Here is a 14,156-nt window from a genome sequence, read left to right on the forward strand (position 1 = left end):
AACTAACAATGTCAGAATGAAGTTTTGAAAATTAAGCTGCAAAAACTGTAATCAGCTGCAAATTTACTTTGTTAATCAGGCAAATCCATGAAAAGACAAGCATGTCACTCACAATGCAGGACTCACATCACTGCATGGCTTTTCCAGTACTAACATTCACTGATAGTTAAGAATCTGTTACAAGAATCTTTCAACAGAACAGAAACTTTAAAATGGATATAAGAACTAAGCATGTAGATGCACTAAGCCATTTTTTGCATAGGAAATCCAAAAGACTGCCACCACAACTTCCTTGTCCTGCTCGAGTTCTGACTAAGGACTCAGTGGACTACCAGAAGACGAAATGATTCATATCACTTCCACCCCCTGATATTTTCCTTTAACTTGGGCTGTGTTCAATTTCAATTTTATTTCAGGATTAGCAACCAGAGCGTAAGGAGCAGCTCTGTTGCCTCACATACTGACGCTGGGAAAACTATTGCAGGAACAAAGGTTAACTGAAGCAGATAATGTTAAGACCTCGATAGTTTAAATAATCTATTTTAACTTATCTATGTTTTACGTGACAAAAGCCATGGCATCAATTAGTACTCCTGCACACACAGTTCTTCAAAGAAAAGGACACAGAACACGCTGAAAAACGTCTCTCCCCAGGGCCAGCAAGGTATCACCAACACAGTTCAATTCTTGTCAAAGAGCGATATGATACACAGACTGAGCAAAAAGATGTATACCAATCATCTTTTTGATTTTGCGAATATCCTGTGAACACAGATATAAAAATTCTGAGGCAAAAGTTGAAAAACACAAATTTCAGAATCTCTCAAGAAAACAACAGGATCAGACACTTGCTAGTTTCTGACAAGATTCTGCCAAAAAGAGAAAAAGCAGCAAAGGATAATCGAACAAATTTTATTTCTTATGTTCTTATGGCAGCACTAGGAAGCAGAGATATATCACCTTCTAAACATTTTTTCAAAATAAGTTTCCCAGCTTGTACACCTTAAGTGAGTATGCGTGTCATAAAGGATCACATATACTGAGACACAGTCAGAGATCAACTATTCCGTTGATTAGATTTATTAAGAAGTTCTTGTTTGGAGTGGTTTCTAACATTGGAATAAATATCTTAAAGTGTCTATAAAAAGGTACAAACATGCCTCTCATAAACCAATCAGTACATGAATCTTGGTGAATATCTTGACGTCCGCTGACAATTCAGAATCAATACACAGCAAAATTAATGAAATTACTGAAGAGTAAACCTAAATAAAATGTGGTAAGTGCAACACAAAGACTATTTGGTAACATAAAAGTATCTCAAGCATTTAAGTGAAATCATCCTTTGCAAGAAATTCTTTCAGGAAGAAATGGTCTTACAGCTAACCTTCTCATTCATTTGTTCAAAATATACAAGTCGAGAACATGTTTTGACAACAGAAAGAAGAAAACAAACCCAAAAATATCAAACTCCACAAAAGCGCAGAACAGATCAAAGTTATTTTTGTGAGGCAAGCAGTACTGCATCTATTTCTGGAAACTGAAAAATAATGATAGCACATTCCACTATTCTTCTTATGCTCTCCGGGAAAAAAAATGTCAGAATACACAATAGGCATTAAATAAATTAATCCAGTATTATCACACAACTCTTAAGATATTCCATATTATTCACATGTCCAATGCCCAACAGCTAGAAAACAAACACAGAAATCCCACTTAGGATACCTAAAGACACCTAACATCTGTCAACTTTCCTCTTGGGAGGAGGAGAATGGTAACTATGTGGCTGTCAATATTTTTAAGGTATTTTCCAGAAATTTGCATTATTCCTCACATGATGACTCTATACGAAATGATTTTCCTTGCAATTGAAGACACTGACACACAATCTTTCTCCTTGCAAATCTGCAGTATGAGTTCTGTAAATGAACTCACATTGAAGGAAAGGCAAGATGCTTTCTCAGTCTCAGAGGCCAAACTCCATGAGCAGCATTCGGCCTGCCCTCCTCCATAACACACATAAGGAAGGCCACTGAAGCAGGAATGAAATCTCACAGTAAGTCAGACTGAGCCTAATGAAAAATCATGCTTTACAATTGTTACATTTTACTTGAGACCAATTTCTTACTGGGGAGAAGGGATTCCCTATGAATTCTGACTGACCATTCTGAAATCTTTTGCACAAAATAAAAATGGAACTCATCAAACCTTCATCAGCAACATGCACATACGAAAGTATAATGAGTCTATGTATGATTTATCAATATGTTTACAAAAACTAAGTTCTCTGCAATCAAATTTTCTGATCCCCCTTACAATTACAAAGAATATCAACAAAGCAAATATCAACAGCAAAGATGAAAGAATTTAGCTTTTGAAATTTAACATTAATTTTTGTTTACACTTCAGAGGAGATGCCTGTAATACACAAGCAACATCTCATTTTCCTTTTCCCGATCACTAAAGCAGGCCTAAAGTTTAAAATACATTCAAGACAGTTCAATTTACTCTACCTGTTTACTATATCAAAAGCAGAACTCTCAAATTTTAATTTTAAAATAAGGCATATAAGTGAGGCTATTCAATTACCACAGAATCCGGATACAGTCTTTTGAGACTTTCCAGGATCTCTGCTTTCATTTGCTGACGCCTTCCTTCATGGTAATCAATTTTGGCATTCTGGAGTTCACCAACTATTTTGTTCAATTCTTCATTCACTTCAGCCATTCGTATTGTTGAATTTTCAGTTTCCTTAGTTAGAGTTTCCTCTTGCTGTTTTTTCTCTGCTAACAATTCACTTCAAACCAAAGCAAAAATAGGAAAGCAAATATTTTATATATACAACCTTTTGTTTTACAAGATTAAAGTAATGCAATGGTCACAGATTACGAAAAAATCATTAAAGCTTTTGTGTCTATAGCAAGTTACTTATTGAGTTGTATTCTATGCTGCTTTTAAGGTTTCGAAACTGAGTTCAAGTAACAGCTTAGGGCTGCATGTAACACTGAACAGGACTACTTTATCCTTCACCAACAAAAGGTCTGCTGTCATAAAGTTAAGAAGGATTGATAATCCTCATGCAAAATTATGCCTTACTTTACACACTTATCCAAGTCACTAAGGCTCTCCCATGCTCTACTACAAACAACTAAAATCATTTTGCATCACAGCAGTCAAAATTGGCCTCCTGGTCCCTGTCCAGGGCACAGCTTTGTTTTGTATACAGACAGCAGTGCTAAGCCAAAGCACATATTACGGATGGAAAGAAAAACACAAGTTGGAAGAGATGTCTGGAAATCACCTTCTCCAACCTCCTGCTCAAAAAATGGCTAATGTCAAAGTTAGATCAGGTTGCTCAACAAGCGCTCATGCAGCCTACTTCACAACACGTGAAAGCCAGGCAGAGGACAAGAGACAAGGCACAAGAATTGAGCTATGCTTCTAATACACAATATAGATATTAACTGGCTTCTAGAGCAGCACAACTACTGTGTTCTCTGACTCAGAATTTGCACGTTAATAGCCCAAACATAGTTTGCAGTGACATAATCCTTATATTTGCACACTACAAGAAATGAGAAGCAATTATAAAACTGTTTCAAACAACATATGGATGAGTCATCGTATATCTTCATTTTACACTTTATTTTGACAGCTAAAGTAGCTGAAATGTTAAAATCAAAGCAAAAGAATCATAAATCAGCTGCATTAATTTAAAAATATATGATACACTAGGATTCCAAATAGCTTTTAACTTTTTAAACATACATGCATGTTTCGGTATACTCTTCCAACTTCTCTGCTCGTTTCTTATGCTCTTCTATCTGTTCCATAGTCTGTTTTATACTTTCCTATACAATCACAAATAGAATGCATTAAAAACCAACAGATTTAAACGGTAATTTGATAGCTGTATTAAGAACTCCTAATTCATAATGGGTACCGAGATACATCTTTTCTTCTTCATAGCTATCTCATGCTGAAACAATAGCATCTCTTTTCCATTTGTGGACAACAAACTGCACCATGAATAATAAAGTAATTCTGCCTTACCAATGACACTACATTTTTCATATTCAGCAACAGTTCAGAAAAAGACTCTACAGCATAAAGAATCATGACATCATCAACTGAAATATCTTCAAACAGTGTTAGTCAATTATGCGTATTAAAACAAGGTGTTTTTCTTTGTAAGATTATTTGAAGGATTTTGCTAAGTAGAGGGACACATGAAAAAGCTGACACAGTTCACAAACTGACACAAAAGCATTGCGCTAGGAAACACAAGCCAGCAATGAAACAAGTATTTTCAATTATCCAAACCAAATAAAACTACAACAAGGAAAAATTATATTGTTACTTAGACATTTTATTAAGCTTTAATTTAACTTTTGAAATCCTTGTGACCTACTACATTTCAAAATATTTGTTATATAAAGGAAATTTTAAATCTACTGTTCTCTTTCTGCCCACTTTTTTCTTTTGAAGACCTGTAACTTTTTCTAGCAATGCATAATAATGATGCTTTGATACCTATATTTAAAGCAGGTAAGAGGATTGTTAGATAAAACATAAAAATATGTAGAATGAATGTGCTTCTAACTAAGTTCCCTTTTACTTTAATTGGAATTTCATATACTTACAGCTCTAAACTGTTACTGAATTACAGAATACTATAGGTTGTATGGGACCTCTAAAGCTCATCTATTCCACCAGCCCATGCAAAAGAGGGCCAACTAGATCAGATTGTTAGCGGCCTTGTCCTGTCGAGTTCTGAACAGCTTCAGGGATGGAAAGTCACCAACTTCCTTGTGTGCCTGTTTCAGTGTTCTGACTACCCTTAAGGTAAAAAGCTTTTCTATTATCTGCTCAGAATTTCCTGGATCCTGAATTGCATCTGTTGTCTCCCATCCTGTCACTGTGCACCTCGAGAAAGGGTCTGGATCTATCTTCTTCCTACCCTCCCATTAGGCAGCTGCAAACAGCAACAAGGTTTCCTCTTCCCCTTTACTTCTCCAGGCTGGGCAGATCCAGCCTCTCCTCATCAGTAATGTGCTCCAGCCCCAACCAGAGTGGTGGTTTCACTCCAGTATGTCAGTGCATTTCTTATACTGGGGAGCTCAAAACTGGACAGAGTATGCTCGATGTGGCCACACAAATGCTGAATTGAGAGAAGCAATCACTAGATCTCTCTTCTCCCTCAACAGTTAAATATGAATAATGGGGTCAGACAACATGTGCATTTTACAGACTCTCACAAACCTTATTTCCTTTTCAACGCTAACACAGGATTTGCAGAGTTTCAGAAGCACAAATAATGGAAGAGAAACATAACATATTTAATTTCTAGATACTAAATACATTCTTCTGGTAACTGGTCCTCCAAAAAGAAAAAGTAGTACCATATCAATAGCAGATGTATACACAAGTACTAAACTAAATACGATGACAAGGATCACTTTGCATCTTCATAGCTATCAAGTAAAAAATAGATTTTTCCATGAAAGCAGCTCTGTATTTAGAATGAGATGCTAGCACCTCTAGAACTGATAATATTTCATCTGATGATTTTTAAACTTTCTGAATACAGTTTCCTCCGAACCTTGACTCCATATCTAAATGGTAATGAAACACATATTATCTCCCCATAACTTCTTAGTAGGTGGTAACAATGGAAGATTAGCATAGTTTGGAAAATACGTGAACTTCCAATATATCAAGGTTTCTAGAAAAAGACTAGTAAAATCTTCAGTTGGGCTTTTCTGCTTTTTGTCCTTTCTGCTTCTGTCAGAAGCATCACACAAAGCTGAACAATGAACTGGGAAACACTTTTTCTAAGAGAGAGCATCAGGCTTGGTGACCCAGTCACAGTGAAAAAAGTAGGTATTTTATTGTTACATAACAAGTTTGGATCTAAAATGATAAAAGGAACCAGAAAAAAAAATGATAGCCATGATGTGTATTCAGAACAAACAAAATATACTCACTCTGACATGCAATAGTAGACAAGACACCAAGAAGTTATTCAAGCTACAACACACTCACACACACAGTTAGCCTAAAAAATATCTCAGCAAAAAGGCAGCTATGACCAAAATGAACCTTAGAGGGGGCTGCGAGGCATATAGATATGCCACAGGGGTAGGAAACTTCAGACAGAAAAACTACAGTTATGGAAACAGAACTGATTAGAAGCAAATATTCCAAGTAACTGCAAAATACTAGATGCCAAGCTTTCATAAACAAATCCTTAATGTGGGCACACACAACCATTTTCTGAACAAATTTAGAAGTCCTTTTGCTAAACCTGTTGCTATATGAAAATTGCACAAACACTTGCAATGCAACTCCTGTGTTTTGTTTACATCGAAACATTTATATTTATATTTGTACCAGAGGAAGGATAGGAAAAAACAGTATTCTTCTCCTTAAAACATAACTTGATACAAATACCTCAATTTCTTTTTTCTTCCTCTGATGAAGTGTCATCTTTTCTTGATCTGCTTTTTGCTCCCAACGAAGTTTATCTAACTGCTGAGTCAGCGTAGCTACTTTCTTTCTTGCTAATTCCTTTAGCTCTTTGTAGCGCTCCAACTGGACAAAATTGTATGAAAAAAACTGTACAACACACTCCACTGAAAACAGGAAGACTCCTGCTGTTATGTCTTCAACTAGTAATTACCTTCCTTATAAAAATCGAGATTATGAAAACCACCCAGCCGCCCACAAGACCTATCTAGTTACTAAATCTATTTGCCATTACATCTTATTAAAGAAGGACTTCATTCAAAAACTTATTCTTAACACTTACTGTCCGCAGTCTTGTTTCATGCTTCTAATGACTCTTATTTTTTTAGGAAGTTTTACAATTTACAATATTTTACAGTAAACATTAAGGTTAACACTTAGTTGCCGCATAACTCCAAGACAGTGCAAGTTTGGGTATTTATAATTACAGCGTTCTTATTTTAGTACAGCATCCCTGCATTATCAAAGAAAATTTTAATGCGAACATATAAAACAGCATTTTAAACAATCCTACAAGTTTATGCTAATTTTACAAATGCCTCCAAAATGTACAGTATTAAGAGTCTCATATCATACTAAATGAGCAATAGGAAGTAGAGCTGCCCTGCAGGTTTTACATTAATTGATCAGAAAGTATTTTAAAGGAAACAATGGAGAAAAGAAGTTTGCACTTGGTTATAAAACGGTTTCTGGGCAAACAGTTGCAAAGACAGTTTTTTCACTTATGAACTTATTGTAAAATGATCAAGAATATCACTGAGCCATCTCAGTTTTAATTCTGACCCACAAGAAATGTTATGTACAAAATGAAGTCTTGTCTGAATCTTTGTTGACCCCTTTTTTTTCTTCTTTTTTTTTTTTTAAAAAGTGTGAAAGACTTACTTCTTTCTTTACCTTAGCCCACAAGCCACTTCTCAAAAATGAATCCTCCAAAAACCCCCCAACACCCTACTGGATTTTTGCTATCCTACTTCCTGTATCGTACCACCTGAACACCAATGAAAAACAAAAAAGAGAAGAAAGAACAACCTAACCATGAATGTTTACCTGTAGCTGTGACACCAGTCCATACAGGACCAAAGGCCCCTACATCGTGGCATGCACAATTTTTGTGTATGCCCCTTTTCAAGTTTCCATGAAATTCTTCTTAACTTCTTTTATACTAGAAATTCATTGCTTCCTCTAAATAAAACATCTTCTCATATTGCTTAGAAAAAAGATGCACTTCTCATCCTAAAAGAGATGGCTTACCATTTCCAATCTCACAATAGTAAATTTCCAAATCTCTATGTGACTTAAATTTATTTCCTAGAACTGTTTCACATTTTGAACTTCTGGGAGATTAGGACTTTTCTTCCTCTCCTAGAAAGGGGACAACCCGCATCCTCAAAGGCTGCATCGCCATTCTCTTCATCCCATTAAACAAACAGTCTCTAAATAAGAGTTACAAATTTGCTTTTGTAAAAAACAAAACAAAACAAAACAAAAAACCTGTAAAGAGAACACTAGATATTACGGATGACAAAGGAACCATTATTTGACTAGTAATCAGTGGGGATTCCACAGACTTCACTAATAAACAGTACTTTGTTTTTTAGCCTCCAGATTCACCTGACTTTCTTCCAGCTCAATATCTGCTGCTCTCAGCAACATCTCTTCAGTTTTCTTCTCAAATGCTCTCCATGCCTTTTCAATATCGGACAATTCTATCTCCAGTTCTTTTATGTTTTGCTTTTCCTTATCACAGTACTTTTCCTTGTCCCTTAAAGATTTTTTAGACATTTCTACTTTCTTAATTTGGTAGGAAGTGTTTTCCTTCGCTTTTATATAGAGGGGCCTCTGCTGAATCAGAGATGCTTCTAGAGTCCTTAAAAAAAAAAAAATACCACCACTCAAAAGAAAGAAAGAAAGAAACAGCTGTCAATTCAGCACATTTCTGCAAGGCTACATACCCACAGGTGATTTATTTTTTAAATTAGAACTAAAAATAGAAAGAAGGAAAACACTGTGAAATCTTATTAGTTTAAAAAGTACTTATAGAATGAAATTACTGAAACCTCTGAAAAAGAAAAATCAATGTCTAGATATTACTCAAGTCAATAGTTAAAAGTTTACTTCCATAGTGTTGGGATTTCATCCACTTGCTTCACCGAGAAATTCACCCTTAGCAATTAATTCCCAATGCATACTATGTTTTAACTCAGCTATCAGAGAACCTTATTGGAAAACTTACTTCATTTCTCTTTCTATGTGTTGTTGGTCTCTGTTTAGTATGCCAAGCACTTTTTTCTTGGCTCTGAATGCATCTTCAGCTCTAGATAGGGAGTCTTTCTTGAGACGTGCCTCCCTATTCTTTTCATCCAAACTTTTTTTCAGAACGTTCATTTTTTTTTCATTGTGATAAAGCTGGAAAAGCTGCAGCTGTATCCTGTTTTCATTCAGTTCCTTGACAAGCATCTGGTAATGCTCTGCCTACCAACATTAAAATTTTATTTGTAGTTTAAAAAAAAGGGGATTTTAATGACTAGCAATCTAATTTCAAGTTCAAAGTGACGTAACTTGATGTACTAGCATCTATAATTCCAGTAACGTGCACTAATCATAAAACTCAAGTCAACCCTTACATTAACTATATTGGAAATCTATGCTGTCATTTATTTAATTTTTGTTATATGTATTCCTCTATCCTTCTAAAAAGTTATATATTATACCACATAGAAAAATATTAGATGAAGAAAGCAGAAGATATTTGTTAGAAACCCCTTATCTAAAAATTCGTAAGAGATGCAAAATCCAAGATCCCAATATACAAAGAAAGCAATAACTCTGGAATTACCTCCTCTTTCTCTATCTTTGCTTGTTTGCGTTCTGCTGCAACATTTTTTTTCTTGTTATAATTAAATTGTGCATCTTCTTCTGCTTGCTGCATTTTTTTCTTTTTTCTTTCATATTCTTCAGCATGTTCCCATGAATTACTGATTCGTTCAAAAAGTTGAGTTCTTTCCTTCGGTTTCTTCATTGCAATTGACTCTACTGTTCCCTAAAACAAAGTTGTCAAAATGCAAAACTGTAGATTGTCATATTGTAAAATTATGAACTTCTTCTCAAGTGCATACAACACAGAGTTATTTCCTATTATTTTTATAGTTAACAGAATTGAAGGTTAATAGGTTCAAACCCAAGGAAAAATTCCAGTAACTAAAGGAATACCAGCTATCCACTGCATCTAATTAATGATCTGATATCACTTTAAATTAATTTTAAGTAATTTTAAAATTTCAGATACTGACTATAGAAGACATCTTCAAACTCAGAAATCTATCTAAACAGATCAGCAAGCAGTATCAGAATGACAAAATTAAATCTTATTAGACACTTTAAAGGAAATAAAACTAGTTTTCAATGGAAATAAAACTAACAAAAATCAGTATGTCAAGAGTGAATCTGCTGAAATCAACAGACTAGAAGATTCTGCAACACAGCAGTTAATGGGAGTACAATTTTTGTCCATGCATTACCTGTTCATACCCTGACTGGCCTGAAGGAATTACCATTTTCAATAGACTGCAGGAAATAAGTGTTGTGATCCTACTCTGTTTTTCTAGTGGCCAATGCCCTCATCATAAAAACTATTATCCCAACAAGAATCCATAAATAGGGTTACTATAAAAGGGATAAAGTAGTTTTTCCTTGGGAATTTTAAGCTCATTGCTCTGTAAATATAAAGAAGGTGATACTGTGAAATATCTTCATTGTAATCAATTGACATTTATGACCTGTATCGTTAAATACTTCTGAAGTAATAGCCTAACAGGAATTTCAATTGCTAACTCTGCTCTTTAACATTTTTTTTGATAAATCTTTATGCATTTTGACTAATAAGGGTGTTTTGAGATGAAACTACCCTCTTTTTCCACTTTTAACACCCAGAGAAATTAATACACAAAACATTTAAAAATAAAGAACCACATCATCTTATAAACCGAAGAAGAGAAACCGCTTAATTTCTTCTGATTAGCTTCTTTCTTACCAGTGCACTCGCAAACAAAACCTTTCAATTTCCATCTCACAGTCTGTAGTTCTTAGCCAAGGTCAGGATAAAACTCCACCTGTTAGCTTGAAACTAGCTAAGGGTATTCCCTTGTCAGTCAAGTAGATAACTGTGCATTTCTATGAAATAATCTCAGAAGTTTTTAATGTTCTTTACCAAGTACCTTAAATGCTCACCTGAAAAATAAGACAGTTCCTGGCTTTGACAAGTATGCCTATTTTTTCAAGCTCAGATATGTAAACAGATCGGCTGACAGATTTATCATTAAAAATAAATTCCGTACAACTACCTAAAGAAGAAAAAAAGTAGTTACTATAAAATGAAAAAAAAAAAAAGAACTAAGTAGCTGATCAACATTACTTAAAAAAAAACCAAACGTTTTTCAAAAGACTATATAAATGAATTTTAAATATACTTCTTAACTCATGAGATTGCACCACTGGTCCATCCATTCTTTCCTTCCCCAGTGACTTTTGAACCCAACTGATCAGCTTCCATTAAATTTGACAAGAAATCTAAAAATAAGTTCTGCAACTTCTGTGAAAATATGCAGTTGGTAGTAGAGACGCCAATTAGTATTCCTACTACACAAGCTTTCAGTATAAACTTCACAATTATCTTTTCAGTTTGGCATGCTGGCTAGTCAGGCCGCTTACACATAATTCAGAACAATGCACATCATATGATACCTCTGGTCTATACAAGGACATGAAAGGACACAGGTCTGACCCTGCAGTATATGGGAAAGTGTTAGAGGGCATGCAGGTAATGCATAGCTATAACACAAAATCCATGGGAAAGAAGTCACTAGTTCTGCTCCCGACAAAGCAACTCCCTCAAAACAACAACAACAAAAGTAATTATTTCCTTGATCATTTCAGTAGTTTCATCTTTCTGTATTAAAATTCTAGTTGTGAATTTCCAAAAGATATCAACAGCTGCTTAAGTGCCTGTGCCTGCAACAAAGTTTCAGAATGGAATGCTCCAGTCTCCAGAGCCTATACTATCCACAAACTTCAACAGTAAAAATCTATAGAGTAAAAACACATATTAATCATTTGGTTAACTTTTAATTTTGCCTGTAGTATGCTTTATTTTTGAATTATAACACTTGGCTACCATAACACTTAATACATAATACTATAAAAAGTATTTCAAGACTCACAGGCTTAACCCATCTAATACCAACAAATATTATGCATTTGAAACTGAAAGTTAAATATTCTTGGTCTCCATTTTTTCTACATCAGACCACAGAGAACATGTGCGACAGAATCTACTACCTACCACGGATTACTCTTGAAAATGTTTTTTCTTCACCATTTTCTTCACAATACACTATTTTTACACTTGCTGTAGAAGAAACTGGTTTTCCAACATGTGCTCCATGAATAAGTTCTCGAACATTTTTAACTCGCAAGTTAGATATCTTTTCACACATCACAAAACTAACAGCATCCATTATGTTAGATTTGCCTAAAAAAAAGTTGTTTTGTCATGGCAGAAAGGAAACAAGGAATTTGATTAACAATTAAAAGAACATAGATGTAACTGGGAGAGTCTTTAATATTCCATTTATACATTACATATTCCATTCAGGAAAAAATATTTCACACCATAAAGAAATATATTTCTAAAATATAATGTAAAGCAGTTAACTAGCTTGTCTACAACAAAAATTATCACAAAACTGATTTGTTATTAAATTCAGCATGGTAGATCAGATTTCACATAGGCATCTCTAGAGGTTATTACATAAACTGAACTGACATCATCATAATCCTCAGTTGGTAGTTTCCTTTGTATAAAGTCAGTGAGGTTTGTTGCATAAACATCACATCCTTAGAACTTTTCCACAAGAACTCTTGTGTTCTGAAGAACACAAGTACTTTCCCAGATCCATACACCATAAAGTTTTCTAATAATGCTGTTATATAAAAGTTTTCTCTATTGAACCCTTTATTCTTTTTCCTCTTTTAATCTTCAACATTTCTGATAACAGCTTAATTATTGTGTGTTCAGCCTTGCAACTTTTGCAATATTTTGTCTCATTCTCCAAAGTATCAGAAAGGGAAGACTACTGGGGGAAAAAAAATCTTAATTCAGAGATTACACAATATTCACACAATTTTTTTTCTGACACATCTATATAATTTATTCAGATTTAACTGGAGAAGTACCTGGGGAAAATATCCATAATTCTGAGACTTTCCAATATCGAGCAGTGGGGATGGAAAAGGATGGTACACAAAATGATCATAATGCTACCTGACAGTAGCTAGCTATTTCCATTCATGCATCTCATTAGATTAGAAAAGTGAAGAAATAACAGGATCTAAATCATTAACAGATTGGGTAACTAAGCCCAAATGCTAAACTCATCCTTAAAGCTCTTTGTTGGGACAGGCCCCAACTCCTAACCCATTGTTCTCCGGCAACTAAAAAGAAAAATCACATTTGCTGAATGAAACCTTCATCAGAAGTGAATCAACTTTTAATAAAAGTTTCAGCACCCAGAGCACGTCAATGCTGAGTCACATCTACAAGTAAAGGCTCTTGTGACCTAAACTACAATATCCAAAGTAGCTACCATTCCCAGGCTGCTTCATCTCCCCTCCACAGGCATTTACTTTTAAGGCAAAGACTACACATTCACTCAAGAAGCAGCTTTCCATTGCTACAGTTTACAACCAAGCATATTAAAGTGAAACCATCTTTATGAAACCTTAACAAGCTGAGCTACAAATTGAGGTGGTCAGAAAGTGGTGGGCTGTTTTCAGATTGCTCATTCTACAGGGGCAGGAAAATAAAGGGGAAAATTTCTGCAGCCACACCACTTCAGCCTTCTCTGTTAGAAAATCAATACCTTCAGTTAAAGAAGCAATGACAGATCAGAAGCATCCAAAACTTGGCTTGTGCTGCCACCCCCTCAGATGCCTATGAACTGATTTTAACCAGGCCCATGAGAGTCTTTAGTCTCCTTCAGTCAAGCTCTGCAACTTTACTCAACAGACAAGCTGTCTCCATCCTTAGCCCATTCAGCACAGCCTTAGCGGGTCTGAACCTGGGTGGCTGCACCAGAGCAGCTACTGCTTCCTCTTTGTCAGGCCAGTGGCTTTCACAGAAAAGACCTGGCAGACCCCACAACTGAGACAGAGAGTGGCAGGGCTTCAATCCCAGCACCCACAGCTGCTCCCTGATCCCTCCCATCCATCTCCTCAGCCTGCTACCTGATCCGTTGGGCCCAATGATGCAGTTGAACCTCATGAAGGGGCCGATAACCTGCAGCCCCCGCCATGATTTGAAATCCTTCATCTCCAGCAGTTTCAGGTAACCCATCCCTGCAGCGGTGGGGGAGGGGCAGCTGAGACCGTTAGCCTTTGAACTTCCCACTCTGCACGAGATTTAAACACTCAACGAGTATCTTTTACTGATTTGCCTTGCAGAGCAGAAGGAACAGAAAAACCTCGCAGAGGGCGTGTGCGAAACTGGGCCGAGCACAGTCATACACCGACCCCGCCACTCTCCTCTCTGGAGGCGACGCAAGACCCCGCCAACAGCGCGCCGTCAACAG

At 35.8% G+C, this 14,156-nt stretch overlaps 1 protein-coding gene across 1 annotated transcript in view; it reads right to left on the reverse strand.

Annotated features, from left to right (window-relative positions):
* SMC1B (structural maintenance of chromosomes 1B) overlaps nt 1-13,933 on the reverse strand; it is a 38,543-nt gene extending 24,610 nt beyond the window's left edge. Inside the window, exons 1-9 of the mRNA XM_026114001.2 lie at nt 13,813-13,933; nt 11,870-12,058; nt 10,759-10,871; nt 9,368-9,571; nt 8,765-9,003; nt 8,143-8,398; nt 6,457-6,597; nt 3,772-3,854; nt 2,593-2,800 (exon numbers count right to left, since the gene is read on the reverse strand). Of these exons, the coding sequence (XP_025969786.1) occupies nt 2,593-2,800; nt 3,772-3,854; nt 6,457-6,597; nt 8,143-8,398; nt 8,765-9,003; nt 9,368-9,571; nt 10,759-10,871; nt 11,870-12,058; nt 13,813-13,921 (1,542 nt within the window). The 5' untranslated portion in view covers nt 13,922-13,933. The remainder of the gene's footprint in view (nt 1-2,592; nt 2,801-3,771; nt 3,855-6,456; nt 6,598-8,142; nt 8,399-8,764; nt 9,004-9,367; nt 9,572-10,758; nt 10,872-11,869; nt 12,059-13,812) is intronic.
* Between the last annotated feature and the right edge of the window lie 223 nt (nt 13,934-14,156).

This window comes from Dromaius novaehollandiae, chromosome 1, assembly GCF_036370855.1.
Source record: "Dromaius novaehollandiae isolate bDroNov1 chromosome 1, bDroNov1.hap1, whole genome shotgun sequence".
NCBI lineage: Eukaryota > Metazoa > Chordata > Aves > Casuariiformes > Dromaiidae > Dromaius > Dromaius novaehollandiae.